We start from the raw sequence: 15,915 nt of genomic DNA on the forward strand, positions 1-15,915 counted from the left end.
TGTCTTCAAGAAGCTTTGATGCTTCCTAGGCCATAGAAAGTTAAGATCTTTGAGGATTAAATACCAAGTGAGTGAATAAACTCTTGAGGAGTTTTTTAAAAAAGAAAGGACAACTTTAAAGCAGTGGGCTGCAGATTTTTTATCATGCAGTGATATTAGTAACATAATTTTGAATAGTCACACCATTTAAATACATACTAAAAATATGTGCCCTCTTTTTCTTAAATACAAACTTTAACAGGATGAGATAAACTTGAAATATATTCTTAAAATAATTTTAAATTTCATTTTACCTATTATTAATGAAACAAAAATATTTTTGTTGCTATCAAAATGTTATACTGATTTAAGTATTTTTAATAGTGTGTAAAGGAGGGCCAAGCAATTGAGTTTGTATACTTGTCTTTGAAAATCTTGGGGTTTTTTTAAGCACTTGTGGTAAGTAATTTAAAGTTCTCGTTCTGAATTCAGTTTGTTTCAATACTTGTCGTTAGTAGATGTTGTAGGATAAAGAATATTTCACGTGCACATAGATTCAAAAGAATAAAGTACATTGTTGACTGTGTTTAAATCAGTACTATTTTTTTTCCAATCTCATCTATCAGTTAAACAAGATTTTTGTTGAAACTTGGCAAACCATCTTCTTTATTAACCAGTAGATGGTCCATTTTTTTTAGTCCAACTCTTCATTCGAAAGTAGTTCTGTTTACAAGGTAGTCAAATTTGCAGATTAAAGGGATTTTATAGGTTATATTATTTTCAGCAACAAAATCGCCAAACGGTGAAAACATTTGCAATAAATTTCCAAAACTGCTCTTTCTATAGCATGAGTTTCTTTCCAAAAGCAGTTACTTTCTGGCCCAGTTGACTGTAAAGAGACATTAAGTGTTCTGTTTTTTAACATCTGCAGGGTAACATTACTGACAGCCCATTGACAGCCTAGAAGAGTTAAGAAAATTTGGAACCCTTGTCTTTTTGTACAAGAAAATTGCCAAATTCATCTTTGAAAATGGCAACTCATGTATACACTTTGGTGTGAAATAACCAACAGAAGTCTGTGTGGTATATAAAGTATTGTATGGGTCTTCTTCATCTCATTACAAAGTATTTTGAAATTTTTTTCTGTTGAAAAGTCTTGCTTTTCTAAAATTACCATGTGGGCTTGCCTGCTACAAATTTAAAATATGGGACATTGACAGCACCCTGAAAGCCACTAACCAGTGAGATCCCCCGTCAACCCCTTGAATGCACATGGCCTCTCCTCCCAGGAATCTCATGCCCAAGTGTGACAGGTGACCTGTCATCTGATGGGCAGTGCAAGTAAGGGCACGGCTGGAGTTCCATTTATTAAGCATTAGAATTATTTAGGTAAAATATAAATAATGTAAATACAAATTATTAATGTGTTCTTTCTGCAGCCCAGTAAATTGTCTGGCTTCCTCTGGAGGGAATGTGCACCCCACTTGGGAAGTTGCTGGTTTAATTTAGAGAGGCAGAGAGGAGGTGAACAGTGTGGGCAAGGTGGCAGGGGCAGGAGAGCACTAGGCCGATTTCTAAATCCAACACCCTTCCTGAGAAGATTAGAGAGCTGCCCTGGGGCACTAACTGTTTGGTGGCCTAGCCCACTTCAGAGCTCACACACATAAACATGCTCACACCTACATACCCGACTGCTTCACCTCTCCAGCAGCCAGTCTGCCCACCTCTCCTCCTACCTTGTCCCAAGAAAAAATGTGAAATAGGAACAGAACACAGACCAGAGTCCTTCAAGCCACTGCAACTGAGATAAAAAGTTCTTTCACAATAAACCCCTAGAATAAGTTGTTGTTTGAATAGTCAAGCAGTTACTGTGCTTTAAACAAGTTAGTCATGTTTTCAAAGAAACCCCAAAGTATGTTAAGGTGATATTAAGAACAGAATGAAAACACCATCATATTATGACAAATCCCCCACATCTGCTAACTCTTAATTCTAAATTACTGCTTTAAACTTAGCAGTCCTCTAGCACTTGTGTTGATAACAAGCAGCAACTCAGATGCCCCCTACCTTGCAGAGGCCTCACCAGCAGAGGCAACTTGCCATCTTTTTCAAAAGAGCTTTTAAGGCCAGGACTGTAGAAGGTTAATTTAAATTCTAAGGATGGAAGAAGAAAGTTTGCATGCCAAGGTAGGTTGCCTCATTCTCCCCATTAAAAATAAAAAGCAGCGTTAGGAAAATAAGAGACGATTACCAAGGCAAGCAGAAGTACAAAGTAAAATAAATAAATAAAATGCAGAATTTACATTAGAGAACATGAGACAGTTGAATGCCATTGAGCTTGTATTTGCTGACCACATAGTATACACCAGATCAGGTACTGCTGTATCAATGGTCCTGTGCTGGGAACTCTGGAAGTAGAGAAAAAAAGATGTGGCCTTTGCCTTCAGAGAATCTTCTAACATGTATCAGCACACAGAGCAATTCATACCGCAACTCTCCGCCTTGATTGAAGCACAAGATATTCCAGCTCTATCTGCCTTGAAATGCACCCCAACTCCAGGCAGTTCAGCCTTCCTCAACATCTTTCCACCTCCCCTTAGGAACATTCAAACAGCAAGAAAAACTCTAAGGAATCTAGAAGTAAATTTGCCTCCCTCCACAATCCACCCAAAGCTTTCTTGTAAAATAGGATGTGTCTTGTACATGGGCAAAGTATAGTCTACAAACATGAGTATCTATTTCTTGGGAATCTTCTATATAACTAAGCTTTGTTAGCCTTTGGCTCAGGGGGCCTACTATATGTACAAATTCTGCATCCAAAAAACAGTGCTAAGTCCATTCTCTAGTTACCATAAACGACTTGACAAAATCAACAGAATGCTGATGAGCCAATCTTCTGATAATGGGAGTGAAAAGATGAAATGTCTAGATCTGGACCAAAACCAGCTCAACCTTTGCATGGCAATTTCAAATATAGATAGGGTCTGAAAGAAAATTTGTATTGCCGAGTTATGAAGAAATGAATTTGCATTTTGCCTGGGCCACTCAATAATTATTCTTTAAAACTAACAAAGAGCAGGCAAGATATAGGACAATTATAGGAAAGAGAGCAAATATGGAATCAATCTTGCAGCAAGAGCCCAGAAATGACTGTCCAATAATGAAACAATTTGAAGAGAGAAAAATCTGTAAACATTTAGAGGGACAGTGAAATCATAAGCAATAAGGGGAAAGATTTGTGAATATCAAACCCTGCCAAGTCTGAAGTTCTCCTCCCCCCACACTAAGATTTTAGAATTATTCAATTAAATAAATGTTTTAGAAAGCCACCCCACATTTGGGGATGCAATTAATAGTGAGTATAGAAAAGAATTACGGCAAACTAAATATAGAAGGGAACTTCCAAGAGCATCTGGTTCAGCCATTCAGTGTAACAGATGAAGAAACAGAGATGGAGGGGTTAAGGGGTTTATCTCAGTTCACCTTGTTTTCCAGCTGCTTCTACACAGAATCATTTCTACTATACCATACTCTGCTATTATTCACACAGAGGAATAACAAATCTGAACTGAAAGTTTGGATAACAAGCATAAAGGAAAAATAAATGAAATTCAGATGTTCGGTAGATGTGAAAAACCCTAAAGATTATAAAGTGCAAAAGAAAGAGGGATACTAACTCATAATGCCTGATGCCATCAATGGAGATTGGCTCATGGCATATATTTATTTATGTGGGTGGTGAAAGCATAAAACACAGAGAACTCATTCATGTTTCTGTGCCATTAAAACAGGAGGGCAGCTATAAGCTAAGCCTTCTAGGGAGATGGTGGATGCATGAGCTTCACTGAGAACATCTCTTCTTATTCTTCAAAAAATATTTAGGTGAAATAAAGCCCCAAGAGGGTGAAAATTAGAGCACTTTCCAGCCCTAAGATTTTAAGATGTTTTATTGCCACTTATTTATAATTTTTTAACATTGTGTTATCGAAAATGTCAGACATATACCAAAGCAGACAGAATAGCATTAATAAACCTCACGTACCCATCAATATCAACTTCAGCTTCAACAATATCAACTTACAGTCAATCTTGTTTCATCAATACTTCTACTTACCTCCTCCCTTCCTTAGTATTTTAAAGTGAATCCCGGATGACAGTATGTGATTTCATCTATTAATATTTTAGTATGCATTTCTAAAAGATAGGTACTCAAAAAGCATAATCACAATGCAAATATCACACCTATGGAAATTAACAGTAGTTACATAATATCATGAAATGCCCATTGTTCAAATTTCCATTTATTTCATGATCTCTTTTAACAGTTTGTTCCAATTGTCATCCAAATAAGGTCCTTTATCTCTTTAGTCTCTTTTGATGCACAGTTTCATCTTCCCCCTGCCCTGCGATTTATTTGTTGAAGACACCAGGTTGTTTGCCTAGAGTCTCCCACAGTCCACAATTTACTGAATGAATCCCTGTGTGTCTTCTGTCCTCTGTAGTTCAAGGTAGTTAGTTCTAGATCTGTGCTGCGCCATAGGGTAGCCACTAGCCACACTGTAGCTATTTAAATGAAAATTAGGTGATATTAAAAATTCAGTTTCTCATCACACCAGCCACATTTCAAGTGCTCAGTAGCCACAAGTGGCTAGTGACTCTATGGGGCAGCACACACATAGAGAACATTTTCACCATCTCAGAAAACTCTATTGGACAGCCCTACTCTAGTGGCTTAATAAAACTCTATGAGGTTGCCTTGGGGGGAAGTAGATGTTGAGTAGTAGGTGAGTCATCCACCAAATCTTTGACTCACAGTTGATCTCCTACACAGCAGTCACTTTAAACCTCCACAACTGGACTCTGAAGATAAAATAAAAGTTCAAGAAGTATGTGTGTTTTTAAAGTTATGTAAGTAGTATACTTAAACATGTTTTTGTGATTTCCTTTTTTACCCAACTCTTTAAATGAGATTTAAACATGTTGATATATTTATGTGTAGTTTATTCATTTTAATCGATGTATAATATTGCATTATTTTATGTATCACAGTTGATTAATTAGATTGTTTTCAGTTTTCCGTATCATACACTGAGCTTCAAGGAACAACCTTATATGACTTTTGCCTCCTGTTATATATGAGTAAAGCAGGCAAGCTTGACATGAAATTGCTGGGACATTGAATGTGTACATCTTCAACTCTAACAGTTATTGCCCAATCACTCTCCAAAATGATTATAACAATTTACACTCCCACCAACAGTATGTGAGTGTTCCTATTTTCTTACATCATTACCAATACTAGGTAGATTCAGATTTTTAATTTTTACCAACATGAGCTCATATATATCCAACAAAAGGATTAAAACAAGCATAGAAAAGAAAGGGAAAGGAATGGAGAAGGGAGCCATGACTTAGCTCAATCTGTAATGTTTTCTTATTTAAAAAAAATGACAAAAAGTTAACATTTGCTAAATGTGAATGGTGGGCACAAAAGAGTTGGTTATGTCATTTTTTAGGATTGTTTGGTAGATTTACACTATCAGAATTAATTTTTATTTCATAATCTTTTTTAATGCAAAGACTTAATAAATTATTCAGCACATATTTTTGAATATGGAATTATCTGCTATCTGCTAGGTTTCTGTTTATTTTGGTTTGGAGATTTTGTTTTTGGGGTTTGTTTACTTATTTATTTTGGCATTTCACTTTAAAAAGACAACACATAGAGCGACAATCCATTGGTTATGTTTTCCCCAAATGACCTGCAGCTCATGGAGTATTTCCATCAAGCTTAACTCGGTCAAATACAGTATTGCCAACTAATTGATTTACTTTATACTTCTATTCTATATTACATGTCAGCAAGGTGATGTACTTTATTCTTTCATGCTATTTTATGTAATATATCACATAGCATTTGCTTCCTCTATGGCTGATATAAACTAAAGAGGGGGCAAACTGTAAATGAAAGCTTTGCTTGGAATAGTGTCAAGTTTTGTGGAATATTACTACTGACTAGTTGCCATTGACTCCTGAACTATGTGGACAAGGTAAATTATCTGTCACTGACATGAAGGTGGGCTAAGTTTTAGTATCACTATATTTGCAATGATCACTTTAAAAATCCCAACTAGAACTCTTCTAGGGAATACGACTACAAGGCCTGATTAGACTGATTTGTCAGTCCAGAAACAATTCTTAAATCTCTTTTATATACAAGGCACCTGCTAGGCCCTTTGAGGGACATAAAGACAGACAGGCATTGGTTTTTGCCTCTGATAACTTACAACCAGGCAACCTTTTTCTTTTACAAAACTAACTACAAAAATTTTATTTTTATAGTCAGAAGCTCACTCTGGCTTTGTTCTATTTTGATCTTTATAACTTATTTTAAAGATCATTCAGTAGTTATTCATTGCTCGGTCAGTCTTACTGACCTTTGGCCAAAAGCAGTAACATTTTGACCTGGCCTGTGGGACTCAGCTCTTTCCACTCCATGAAGCTGGGGGGTGTAAATAACTTCAAATAAAACCCTCCTGGCAATCTGTGCTGGGCACAGCATGAGAGAGAAATGGGACAAAGCAGAAGAAAGAATTAAGTGGGAGTACCCAAGAATAAGTGAGAATGGTATCCATGTTTTAAGCATCTTTTTTCCTCCTCTCTCTTAAGATATTTATTCTGCTTCTCTATTAGTAGGTACAAAAAACATAATGGGAGGAAACAACAAACCAAAATGATAAAATGCAACACACTCCCCTCTATGCGTAGGTCTTCCACGTGGGCTCCTTTCGGGTTGAACATGCAGCGTAAATCATAGCGGCAAAGAACTCAGTGAAGACACACTTCTTATGTTTATAAACAGCCAGGGGGAGTGGCCACCTTGAAGGTGGAGCCATGGAGTCTGTGTGAGTGTATGTGCCCCTTTGTGTGTGTGTGTGTGCATGTGCACACAGGTATCACACATGTGCCTGCTCATGAACAACACAAGGAGAAAGAATGATCTGCAGGAGGAATGGTTGGCTATATCTTGAAGCCATTCATGGTTTATGGTGTCTGAACTTCAAAACTAAGCAGTTCGGAAGGCCATTTAGTGGCAGCAGTGCAGGACTTCCTGAGACAAGAAGTTCGGCTCATAAAATAGAGGTGCAGCTGGCCAACAGGACATGAAAAGAGCTCTTTGCAAACGCCAGCCTAGTAGGGGTAGTGTAAATGATTCAGAAACACCTGGCTGATACTTCCTTTGAGGTTCCCAGAGGATGAACTGGTTATGAAGGACCTGGTTAACTGAATGCCATCAGAGAACTTGACTAGTCCAGAACACTGGGGGAAAAGAATAGCGAGATGATGCCATGATAACTAGAGTGCTCCAGGAAATAAGCCTCCCTGTGTCAGTGGACAAGGGTTAGGAATAAAATGGTTCAGTTACATATTGTTATTCTTGATCAGGCCAAGGCATCTCTTCTATGAGATCAATAGTACATCTGCTTGGTATGGGGCCCACGTGCCTTTTTATTCATCTAACACCTACAAAAAGAGAAAGTCTAATCCTGTGCTAAATTGAATCGGATCAAATGTCAAAAAGGTGAATAAAAATTACCTATATAATAAGAGAAATAATGGGAAGATTTATATTGTGATTCTGCCATTGAGTCTCACAGCTCTAGGCCAGTTTACCTCCACAATATGAGCCTCAGTTTCCACATCTTTACAACGGAAACAACAATATTTCACATAATTGTTGGGAGGACTGAAATAATGTAAATAGAAGTACTTTGCATGCACAATGAATATTTGAGAAATGTTTGTTTTTATTTTAATAAAGAAAAAGGAGTAATGCATCTTGGGCACGGAGACATACCCATAGCATTAATTCTCCATAATCTTCATAGCCAAGTAGAATGCTAGCTGTCAGTGAAGAGGCTGGGTTGAAGGCACCTTGCATCCTGTGCTCAATTTCTTGTCTCTTCCCCTCCTGCAGTCGGCTCCTCCCTCAAGAAGAGGTTCAAGCGGCGGGAGATCGAAGCCATCCAGTGCGAGGTGCGGAAGATGTGCAACTACACCAAGATCCTGTCCACCAAAAAGAATCTGGACCACGTGAACAAGATCCTGAAGGCCAAGCGGCTGCAGAGACAATCAAAAACAGGCAACAACTTCGTGAAGAAGAGGCGCGGGCGTCCCAGGAAGCAGCCCACCCAGTTCGATGAGGACTCCAGAGACCAAATGCCGGTGCTGGAAAAATGCATCGACCTGCCCAGCAAAAGGGGTCAGAAGCCCAGCCTGAGCCCGCTGGTGCTGGAGCCCGCCGCCAGCCAAGACACCATCATGGCCACCATCGAGGCGGTCATCCACATGGCCCGGGAGGCTCCGCCCCTGCCCCCGCCCCCGCCGCCGCCCCTGCCGCCACCGCCGCCACCACCCCTACCCCCGCCACCCCCTCTACCCAAGACCCCCCGAGGCGGAAAGAGGAAACACAAACCGCAGGCCCCCGCTCAGCCCCCGCAGCAGCCGCCCCCGCAGCAGCCCCTTCCCCAGGAAGAGGAGGTGAAAGCCAAAAGGCAGAGGAAGTCCCGAGGGAGTGAGAGCGAGGTCCTTCCCTAGGGCGGGTCTGGGCGTCTGCACCTGGGGCCTAGGGAACTGACACGTGGGAAGCGCAGTGAGCCGGCGCGGGGGCGAAATCCCCCGCTGCAGGGACACCCACGCCCTTCTCTCCAGAAGCCGGGCAGGCAGAATCCGGCCAGACGACGGGGCTGAGCCATCAGGAGCTCTTGGGAAAGCAAAGCAGGGAGACACCTTCAGAAGAAGCTTGTCTGAGCTTCACCGCAGCTCCCACCACGCGGCGCTTCAGTACGGCTGGATCCTCCGCAGGCGAGCGGAAGGCCCCCAGGAGGAGCAGGCTGGTGGCGCTCTCCTGACCTCCCGCTGCCAAGGTGCGCCCTCGACTCCCGATTTCATTTGCTAGCCAGGAAAATCGAAAGGGAAACACCCTCAATTAGGAAACATTCCAAGGGGAGAAAAGCTGCAAATTGCTCAACTGGCATTGCTGTAACCAGTTCCATTTAATTGGTTTTTATTTCTTTTGATTTTCAAGCTCTGCTAAGCTTTGGGGTACCAACGTCATCTTCAGGTGACCTGAATCTTTCCCTTAACCTTACAGTTTCTCAGATGGAATTGTGTGATCAGAAGGTGGAATTCTAGTGATAGGCGACCTCAGACCCGCATTCATGTTCTGTGTGCCTCTTCTATTGCACATACACTGATTTTTAGCATTGTCTATTCCTATTTTTCCTTTACCCATTGTACTTCCATATATCTTTTCATTAACTTGCTGCCTTTTTTTTTTTTTTCTTGGTACACATTTAAATAATGTAATCCTTAACCTGTGCTGTAAAGTTCACTCTTGGCATGCTGTTCCAAGAACCTGGCTTTGAATCCCAATCGTTGTGAAACATACTCAGTATTGATAAAACCTTTTTAATAAGTGACGCAGAGCAGCCAAGGATATGTTGACCCAGATGTCAACCAGGCTATTTTTATACTTAAAACATGTCAGCAGAGCATAGGCAGAATAAAATGGTTTTAATACCCCACAGCAAATAGAATAACTGACAAACCACCAAAAACTGAAACCCCAGACCCACCAGAAAGACAAGTGTCTAGCAATGCCTTGGTACCTGATCTTTTTCATTCAAATAATTGTCATAGGTTGTTCAAAAGAAAAAAGGAAACAAAAACACAATGGAAGTCCATTATCCCTTGATAATTATTTCTTAAAAGCAAATGGGAGTAAGTGTTCTTATCTGGAAAAATAAATAAATAAAATGCTTAAAGGGTATCACCACTTCAATTATATCAAGCCACCTTGGACAAAGTATCCAAATTGTGGTTGCCTTAATAAACTAAAACATTATTGTACATAATGTAATTATAAATCTATCAGTCTGCATGGATGCAAACTGTGTGTGACAAATCGTCTTTTAAATGGTCAATTTCAGCTGTACATTTCTCATCCAAGTCGTACTGTAGCCATTGGTTTAGCGTGGACAGATATTCCATCTCTATTATCCATTTCCACAGCCCAAATAAAATATGTTAAGCAGGATCAGAATGAATATGAAGAATTCCATTTCTGTAGATGTTTTCTAAAAGTCAGATTGTGGAAATTTCAAATAAGTATTTTCAATTTCCTTCCTCACTCCCCCTTACCTTCCCCAAGACATCAAACACCTGGCATGGTAGATTATAGAAAGAGACACTGAGAGAGAGAATTAAATTTTCTAATGGGAATTAGAATATCTAGTTTACCTCCAAATTAAGTTTCTTTACAGGAAGTTGGGACCAGCTGGAAACCGTATTATCATTTCGGAACACAATATTACTTCCTTAGAGAGAGATGGATTTTTGTTGGCAACATAAAAGAATAAGTGATGGGGTATCTATGTGAGTAAATTTTTAATTTCCAAGTTAATATGCTTGCAAATATTACTGCTGCGTTATGGCATCAAGAGTTGGTTGAAATTACCCACATAGTCATATTCTTGTGCTCTGTCACCATGGACTTCACATCATTTGCTGCCCACTAGTTCAATCGCATTTAATCCTAGCAATATGTAAGTTTAAAGGACTGCATTCCCCTCTACTTTAAAGCTTATATCCTAGATACTCAGTTTGTGACCTTGGTTGACCTTTGGCATTTCACACAAGTTGAACAGCAAAATCAAAGCAGCCGTTTTTAATTCGTCATTCCCAAGCCCTATCTGAGTGGTTCCAAAGTCACCTGAGAGGAAGGTTTAAATTAGCCCCTCTCACCCCACCATTGCTATAAAACAGCAACCATTTCATTCCAGTTCAGCCATAAAGAGGTTTCTCTTCTTACTGGGTTTTGAAATCATTTCCTTTTTCTTTCGTTTGCCCTTCTTCTTTCCTGTGTTGTACTATCTTTCCAACCACGTCTATAAGCAGACTCAGTCTTCTTGCAGAGGAAGATGAGCTGGCACTCTGCAGACTTCTTTAATAAGGACCCAAAGTTTAATTAACATTAACCTCTAGTAGGTGAGAAATTCCAAAAAAGCTTTGGGGTACATGAGAATTTCCAAAGATGTGAAAGATATTTCAGGAGATTTAACAGCAGAGTTGCAACTTACACATGAATTCTGGTCTATAGTGGTCATGTGAGTTAACTTCGAATCCTCTACTTGTAGGACCCTAGGAATAGATTGGAATACTGCAGAGGACCAAAGCTGAGGCATGCTAAACAGCCGCTTGGAGGTGGAAGCAAGTTCAGTCACCTACTCAGCTTCCTCTCTGCACCACCCAGTTCCTCCCTCAGTATCACATTGTTTTTTCTTCTGCTTTTCATTAACCTAACTCATCGCATCAGTACAACCATTTCCTTATTCTCTAACTACCCCCAATTCCTTTATCCTCTCCCCACCTGTCCAAACTCAGCTCAGCTGTGGGCCAATGCAGCTTACAGACGGTTGCAGAGCTAGGAAGAAAACCCAGCTCTCCTGACCCTGATCATGGAGGTCTCTGGCCCCCCAACACTGCCTTCTGGGGCTGCATTTTTTTTTTTTTGAGAAGAAGTCTTTTGGGATACATGGTGCTCCACATACAGCTTCACAAAATATTTCATTTTAAGAGAAACCCCTTGATTTTTCTTTCTTTTTCTTTTGTTTTCTGTATTACCTGCCTTCAGTAAGCAGATGCGGACCCACTTGTAAGGAGTCTGGTTAGTGATGAGAAAAGGATGAAATCTAGATACAAAAGCCTCCTTGAAGGTGATGATGGATCTTTAATCCACTTGACTAAGTGTCTGGAAGAGCTACTTGCTCTTCCACCCCTCATCTCAAATGAGAGGAGCAGAAGTTTAACTTCCTCAAATAGCCCAGCTCTGGCTAAAACCCAAAGAAGAAAGGTCAAAGGAAAGGAAAGCATGTCAGGGGCTGGTTTGTGACTTGGCAGGACCAGGAATCAGCAGCCACTGACAGCCCAGAGAAGGTGACTAAGGGCTGGCAGAAGATTAGCATGTTAATTTGGCTGCTCTCCGGAGTAGGAGGCCATGTTCAATGGCAGTCAGAATTTGTGTTCTGCACATTGCTGGGTCTATAAATACGATAAGCAAGTGGTGACAGAATTATAGTATAAGGTGATGTACTACATGCAGATCATAAAGGATTTGGTTTTAAGACTTAAGTAGAAAATCCCTCTCCTAGCTTATTACCCAACAATATTCAGATAATGAGCTTTTGGAGAATATTTTTTTCCTATCACTAGAAAGATTTACCTGGGAACTGTCTAAAGTCTATACACATATTTCCAAAGCCTTTAAATACCAGCTGCAGCATGGAGAGAGAGGGGTGGCAGAAGCTGAAATGCCTCAAAAGCCATTTAAGTGTTACGTTGCAGGATTTTCAGTCCTTCTCGTTATGTAAAAGTAGATAAATATAGACGTTATTCTCAACACTACCCTATAGTATCACAGTGGTCCAAATGCCAGAGCTTACAGATAATGTCATCACAGTGCCTAGAAACTCGAACTGTAATATACCGTAGCATTTTCTTGGTGTTTCTTAAAGTTTCTTTCCACAATACAAGGTCCTCTCTGCCTCTTGTTTCTTGGAGAGTTCACCCCACTGATGAGTCTTCCTTCCCTGTTGGACTCAGTCATTTGGGGAACAGTCTTAGAAGCACATATCAACCAAGGAAGAAACTTCCTGGATATCTATTGCCCACTTGCCCAGGTCTAATAAACACTAAAGGGGGGAAATTGAAAGGAGCTGCCAACTGGTCAACGTGGAAGGGCAGTTCCACCCTAGATTGGTGTCTTTCTTTTTCTTCCTTTTTTTAAAAAAAAATCTATTTCTTAAATAATAATAAATGCACATGATGTGTTAAATATGTACATATATATTTCAAAAGAAAAAAATGGGGCACAAGATTGTCTTACAAGTCGTGCTGGCTAATTTTTAGTTTGTATTCATAAGTGGTTTTTAAAAGCCTTTTTTAAAGTGTAATTTGCATGTTCTACTTTGATTGTATGTAAACATATTTTAGAACAAAAAAATGTATTTGTATTTTATTGAATATAGAGGCAAGAAAATTGTACATTGTTTGAAATGTTCTTTTTGTAACAGTTTTTATTCATAAAGCATTTTTGTACATTTAAAATGAACATGGACTTGCTGTTATTTGAGGCGTAGATACATCTAGCATGCTTACTGTCATGCTCCTCCATGGTCTTAGATGTTGGGTTTTAAACATTTTTTTCTAAAAGAAAGCTCAGTCTTTTTTGCTACCAGATCAGGTTAGCACAGTATAGAGCACTTAACTATTAAAAAAAAAAAAAGTTAATCCTATTCATATGTTATTCATTGTGTGAAATTAAAGACATTCAATTCAGTCTAACATGAGTTGTGAACTGTTTTGTTTTATTTTCCATCTGGTTTACATCACTAAGGAGTTTAATAGCATTTGGGGGTCTTTGCTCACACCAACTGGATACAGAATCATTGAGAAAATTTTAACAAGCGTCTCTCTTTTGTGTGATACTGGGAAGTACATTCTGGGTAAGAGTTGAGTCTGATTTACTGGGTTACTGTTCACAGAGTATTGCACTAACTGGCCACCAAGCCAGGGCTGATTCATAGAACCGGTTAGGCCTCTGCTGAAAGCAATCAAAGGGTACTGTAGGATGTTGAAGACCCACCCTGTCCTAAATTTTTAGAAAAGCATTACAGATAGGGATTAAGCTTTCTTACTAAATATCCCGTGATGTCAGACATCTGAAGGAGGGATCCCTGGCTGCACTTAAGGTTTTACTGGAGTGACAGGAGGGGCTACTTAATAAATGACAGACAGTTACTGATTACCTACCCAGTGCCTATGCTGAGCGTCCTTGCTCTAAAGGGACTTACTAGGCCTCCATTTGAAAAATTAAACTAGCAATTTGAAGCTGAATATGACCAGCTGTGAAAGAGTGATGGGGTCTCAAAAGAAAGGTGGAGACTTTACTGCTTTCCTGCCTGTTTTTTCTACCCATTCTGTTCCACTTTTTAGTTTGTATTTATAAGTGGGTTTTAAAAGCCTGTCTTAAGCACTTTGCACATTATACTTTAATTGTATGTGAACATACAGGCATTTATATATTTTTTTGCCTTCTTTCTTTGTCTTACCTTTGAACGTGCATCTTCCAAAAGCCAACAAGATAGTCAGGAAATGTTATGAGCTGCTCCCCATTCCTAGCCATCAATCTGACCCAGCATAACATCCACTGTGACTTTCGGTATTTGCAGCACCTGCGGTAGAATTATAGCCATCAGTGGAAGTCTTCAGGAGTAGAGTATTAGGGAGCCGTTGCAGTAGGAGTGAAGCACTCCTACCTCAGCTCGTCTCCTGAGACTCAGAGAATTTGGTCAGCCACCTCTAGTAGAATAGGACTTGCCTTCTTTCTCCTCTCCTCCTCCCACTCTCTTGCACTGAACTAGGACAATTTAAAGCATTCTATAGTCACCATTCTAACTTGGGCTCATTAATTCCATTGATATTTCTGAAATCAGCAATGACTTCCAAGAGTGGCCCTAATCTCTTCCTACCAGCTTCTCATGCAGGGACAAAGCTGTTGCCTAGTAATGGACTGGCTCAACTCTAAAGTTTTTAATCGGTCCATAGCGGAGCAATGTGCTGACAAAGATTCTCAGGGAAGTTGGATGTATCCACACATGTGGCTGGTGCAAATCTCAGTCTACAAATTGATGGGTGGGAGGAATATATACTTTTTAATTTTTCTCCAGCTCAATTTTCATTAATTTGTAAGGCTCCATTCCACCAACATATAGCAGAATCTTACTTGCAGAGCCAGGGAATCATTTTTCTAATCCGAAGGGGAAGGAAGGAGGGATCCTGGAAAGCCTGGCTCCAACTTTCTTCCAGATTGTTTCTCGTGCCCAATTCCTTTCTATTTCCCAAGTTTCTAGACATTTGAAGCCAGAAAGAAAGTATTTTTCATGTTTTCCCTGCTTTCTGCTGTCAGAAACATGCCCTGAGGGGATAAGCACAAACGAACCTCGCTGCCGGTACTGGGGAGAGGCAACTACTAGAATAGTGAGGATGTTGGAAATCAGTTGCCACGTGGAAAAATTTAACCTGTCACACATGCAATAGGGGTGAGGACAATGGGATGCGCAGGGCTAAAGGATTTGCCCACAGTCATAAAAAGACTCTTTACAGGTCAGATGAAATAACGAATGGCTATGAAAGGGAGTGGGTAGGTGCAGAACAGTGGTGTGTGCATTTCCGTTCCTTATTACTAACACTTTCACTTTTATGGAAATGCCAATACCCAGTTTTAAATCGTTATAAAGCGTGGTAATACACTTTTCTAAAGTGTCATAAGGGCTTTCATTTTGGATTAATTAAAGAAAAAACTAGTTCCAAAGTGTTACATTCACATATGGGAAGATTGGGAAGTAACAAATGATAAGTGTTAAAACCTCAACAGAGTTGGAAACTATACATCCTCTCATTATAAAAAGCTTGATATTTTAAAGCTTAATTCTCTACTTTTTAGGGGACCGAGCACTGTAATAAGGGTCAAGTGACATGGAATATGTTCCTGCTTGGTCACTAAAGACTCTGTATCCAAGAGCAAAAGTTCTTTGAGTCTCATCTGCCTACTTTATAAGATGGGAGGTTAAACTCTCAATGGTGTCTCCAGTGTTCTTCAAGTCAAAAATCTCTGATTCTGTCATCTTTGTACCTTCCCAAAAGAACCTATCTTTGATTTCCAACTTTATTCCCACCATTGTGTAAAGCCAGCAATACAATGTGGTAGTATGAAAGAAGTTAATGAAAAAAATAGAATGAGAACACACAGTTAAATCTTTCCTTCCTTCTTCCCTCCCTTCATTCCTTCCTCCCTTCTTTCCTTCCCTGCTTGCA

General features: G+C 39.7%; 1 protein-coding gene across 4 annotated transcripts in view; it reads left to right on the forward strand.

The window, feature by feature from the left end:
• SETBP1 (SET binding protein 1) overlaps positions 1 to 13,350 on the forward strand; it is a 383,903-nt gene extending 370,553 nt beyond the window's left edge. For all 4 annotated transcript variants that reach the window (XM_054537830.2, XM_002828185.4, XM_054537831.2 and 1 more), the window contains exon 6: positions 7,958 to 13,350. In XM_054537830.2, the coding sequence (XP_054393805.1) occupies positions 7,958 to 8,577 (620 nt within the window). In that variant the 3' untranslated portion in view covers positions 8,578 to 13,350. The remainder of the gene's footprint in view (positions 1 to 7,957) is intronic.
• The last annotated feature ends 2,565 nt before the right edge of the window (positions 13,351 to 15,915 follow it).

This window comes from Pongo abelii, chromosome 17 (genome assembly GCF_028885655.2).
Source record: "Pongo abelii isolate AG06213 chromosome 17, NHGRI_mPonAbe1-v2.0_pri, whole genome shotgun sequence".
Taxonomy (NCBI): domain Eukaryota; kingdom Metazoa; phylum Chordata; class Mammalia; order Primates; family Hominidae; genus Pongo; species Pongo abelii.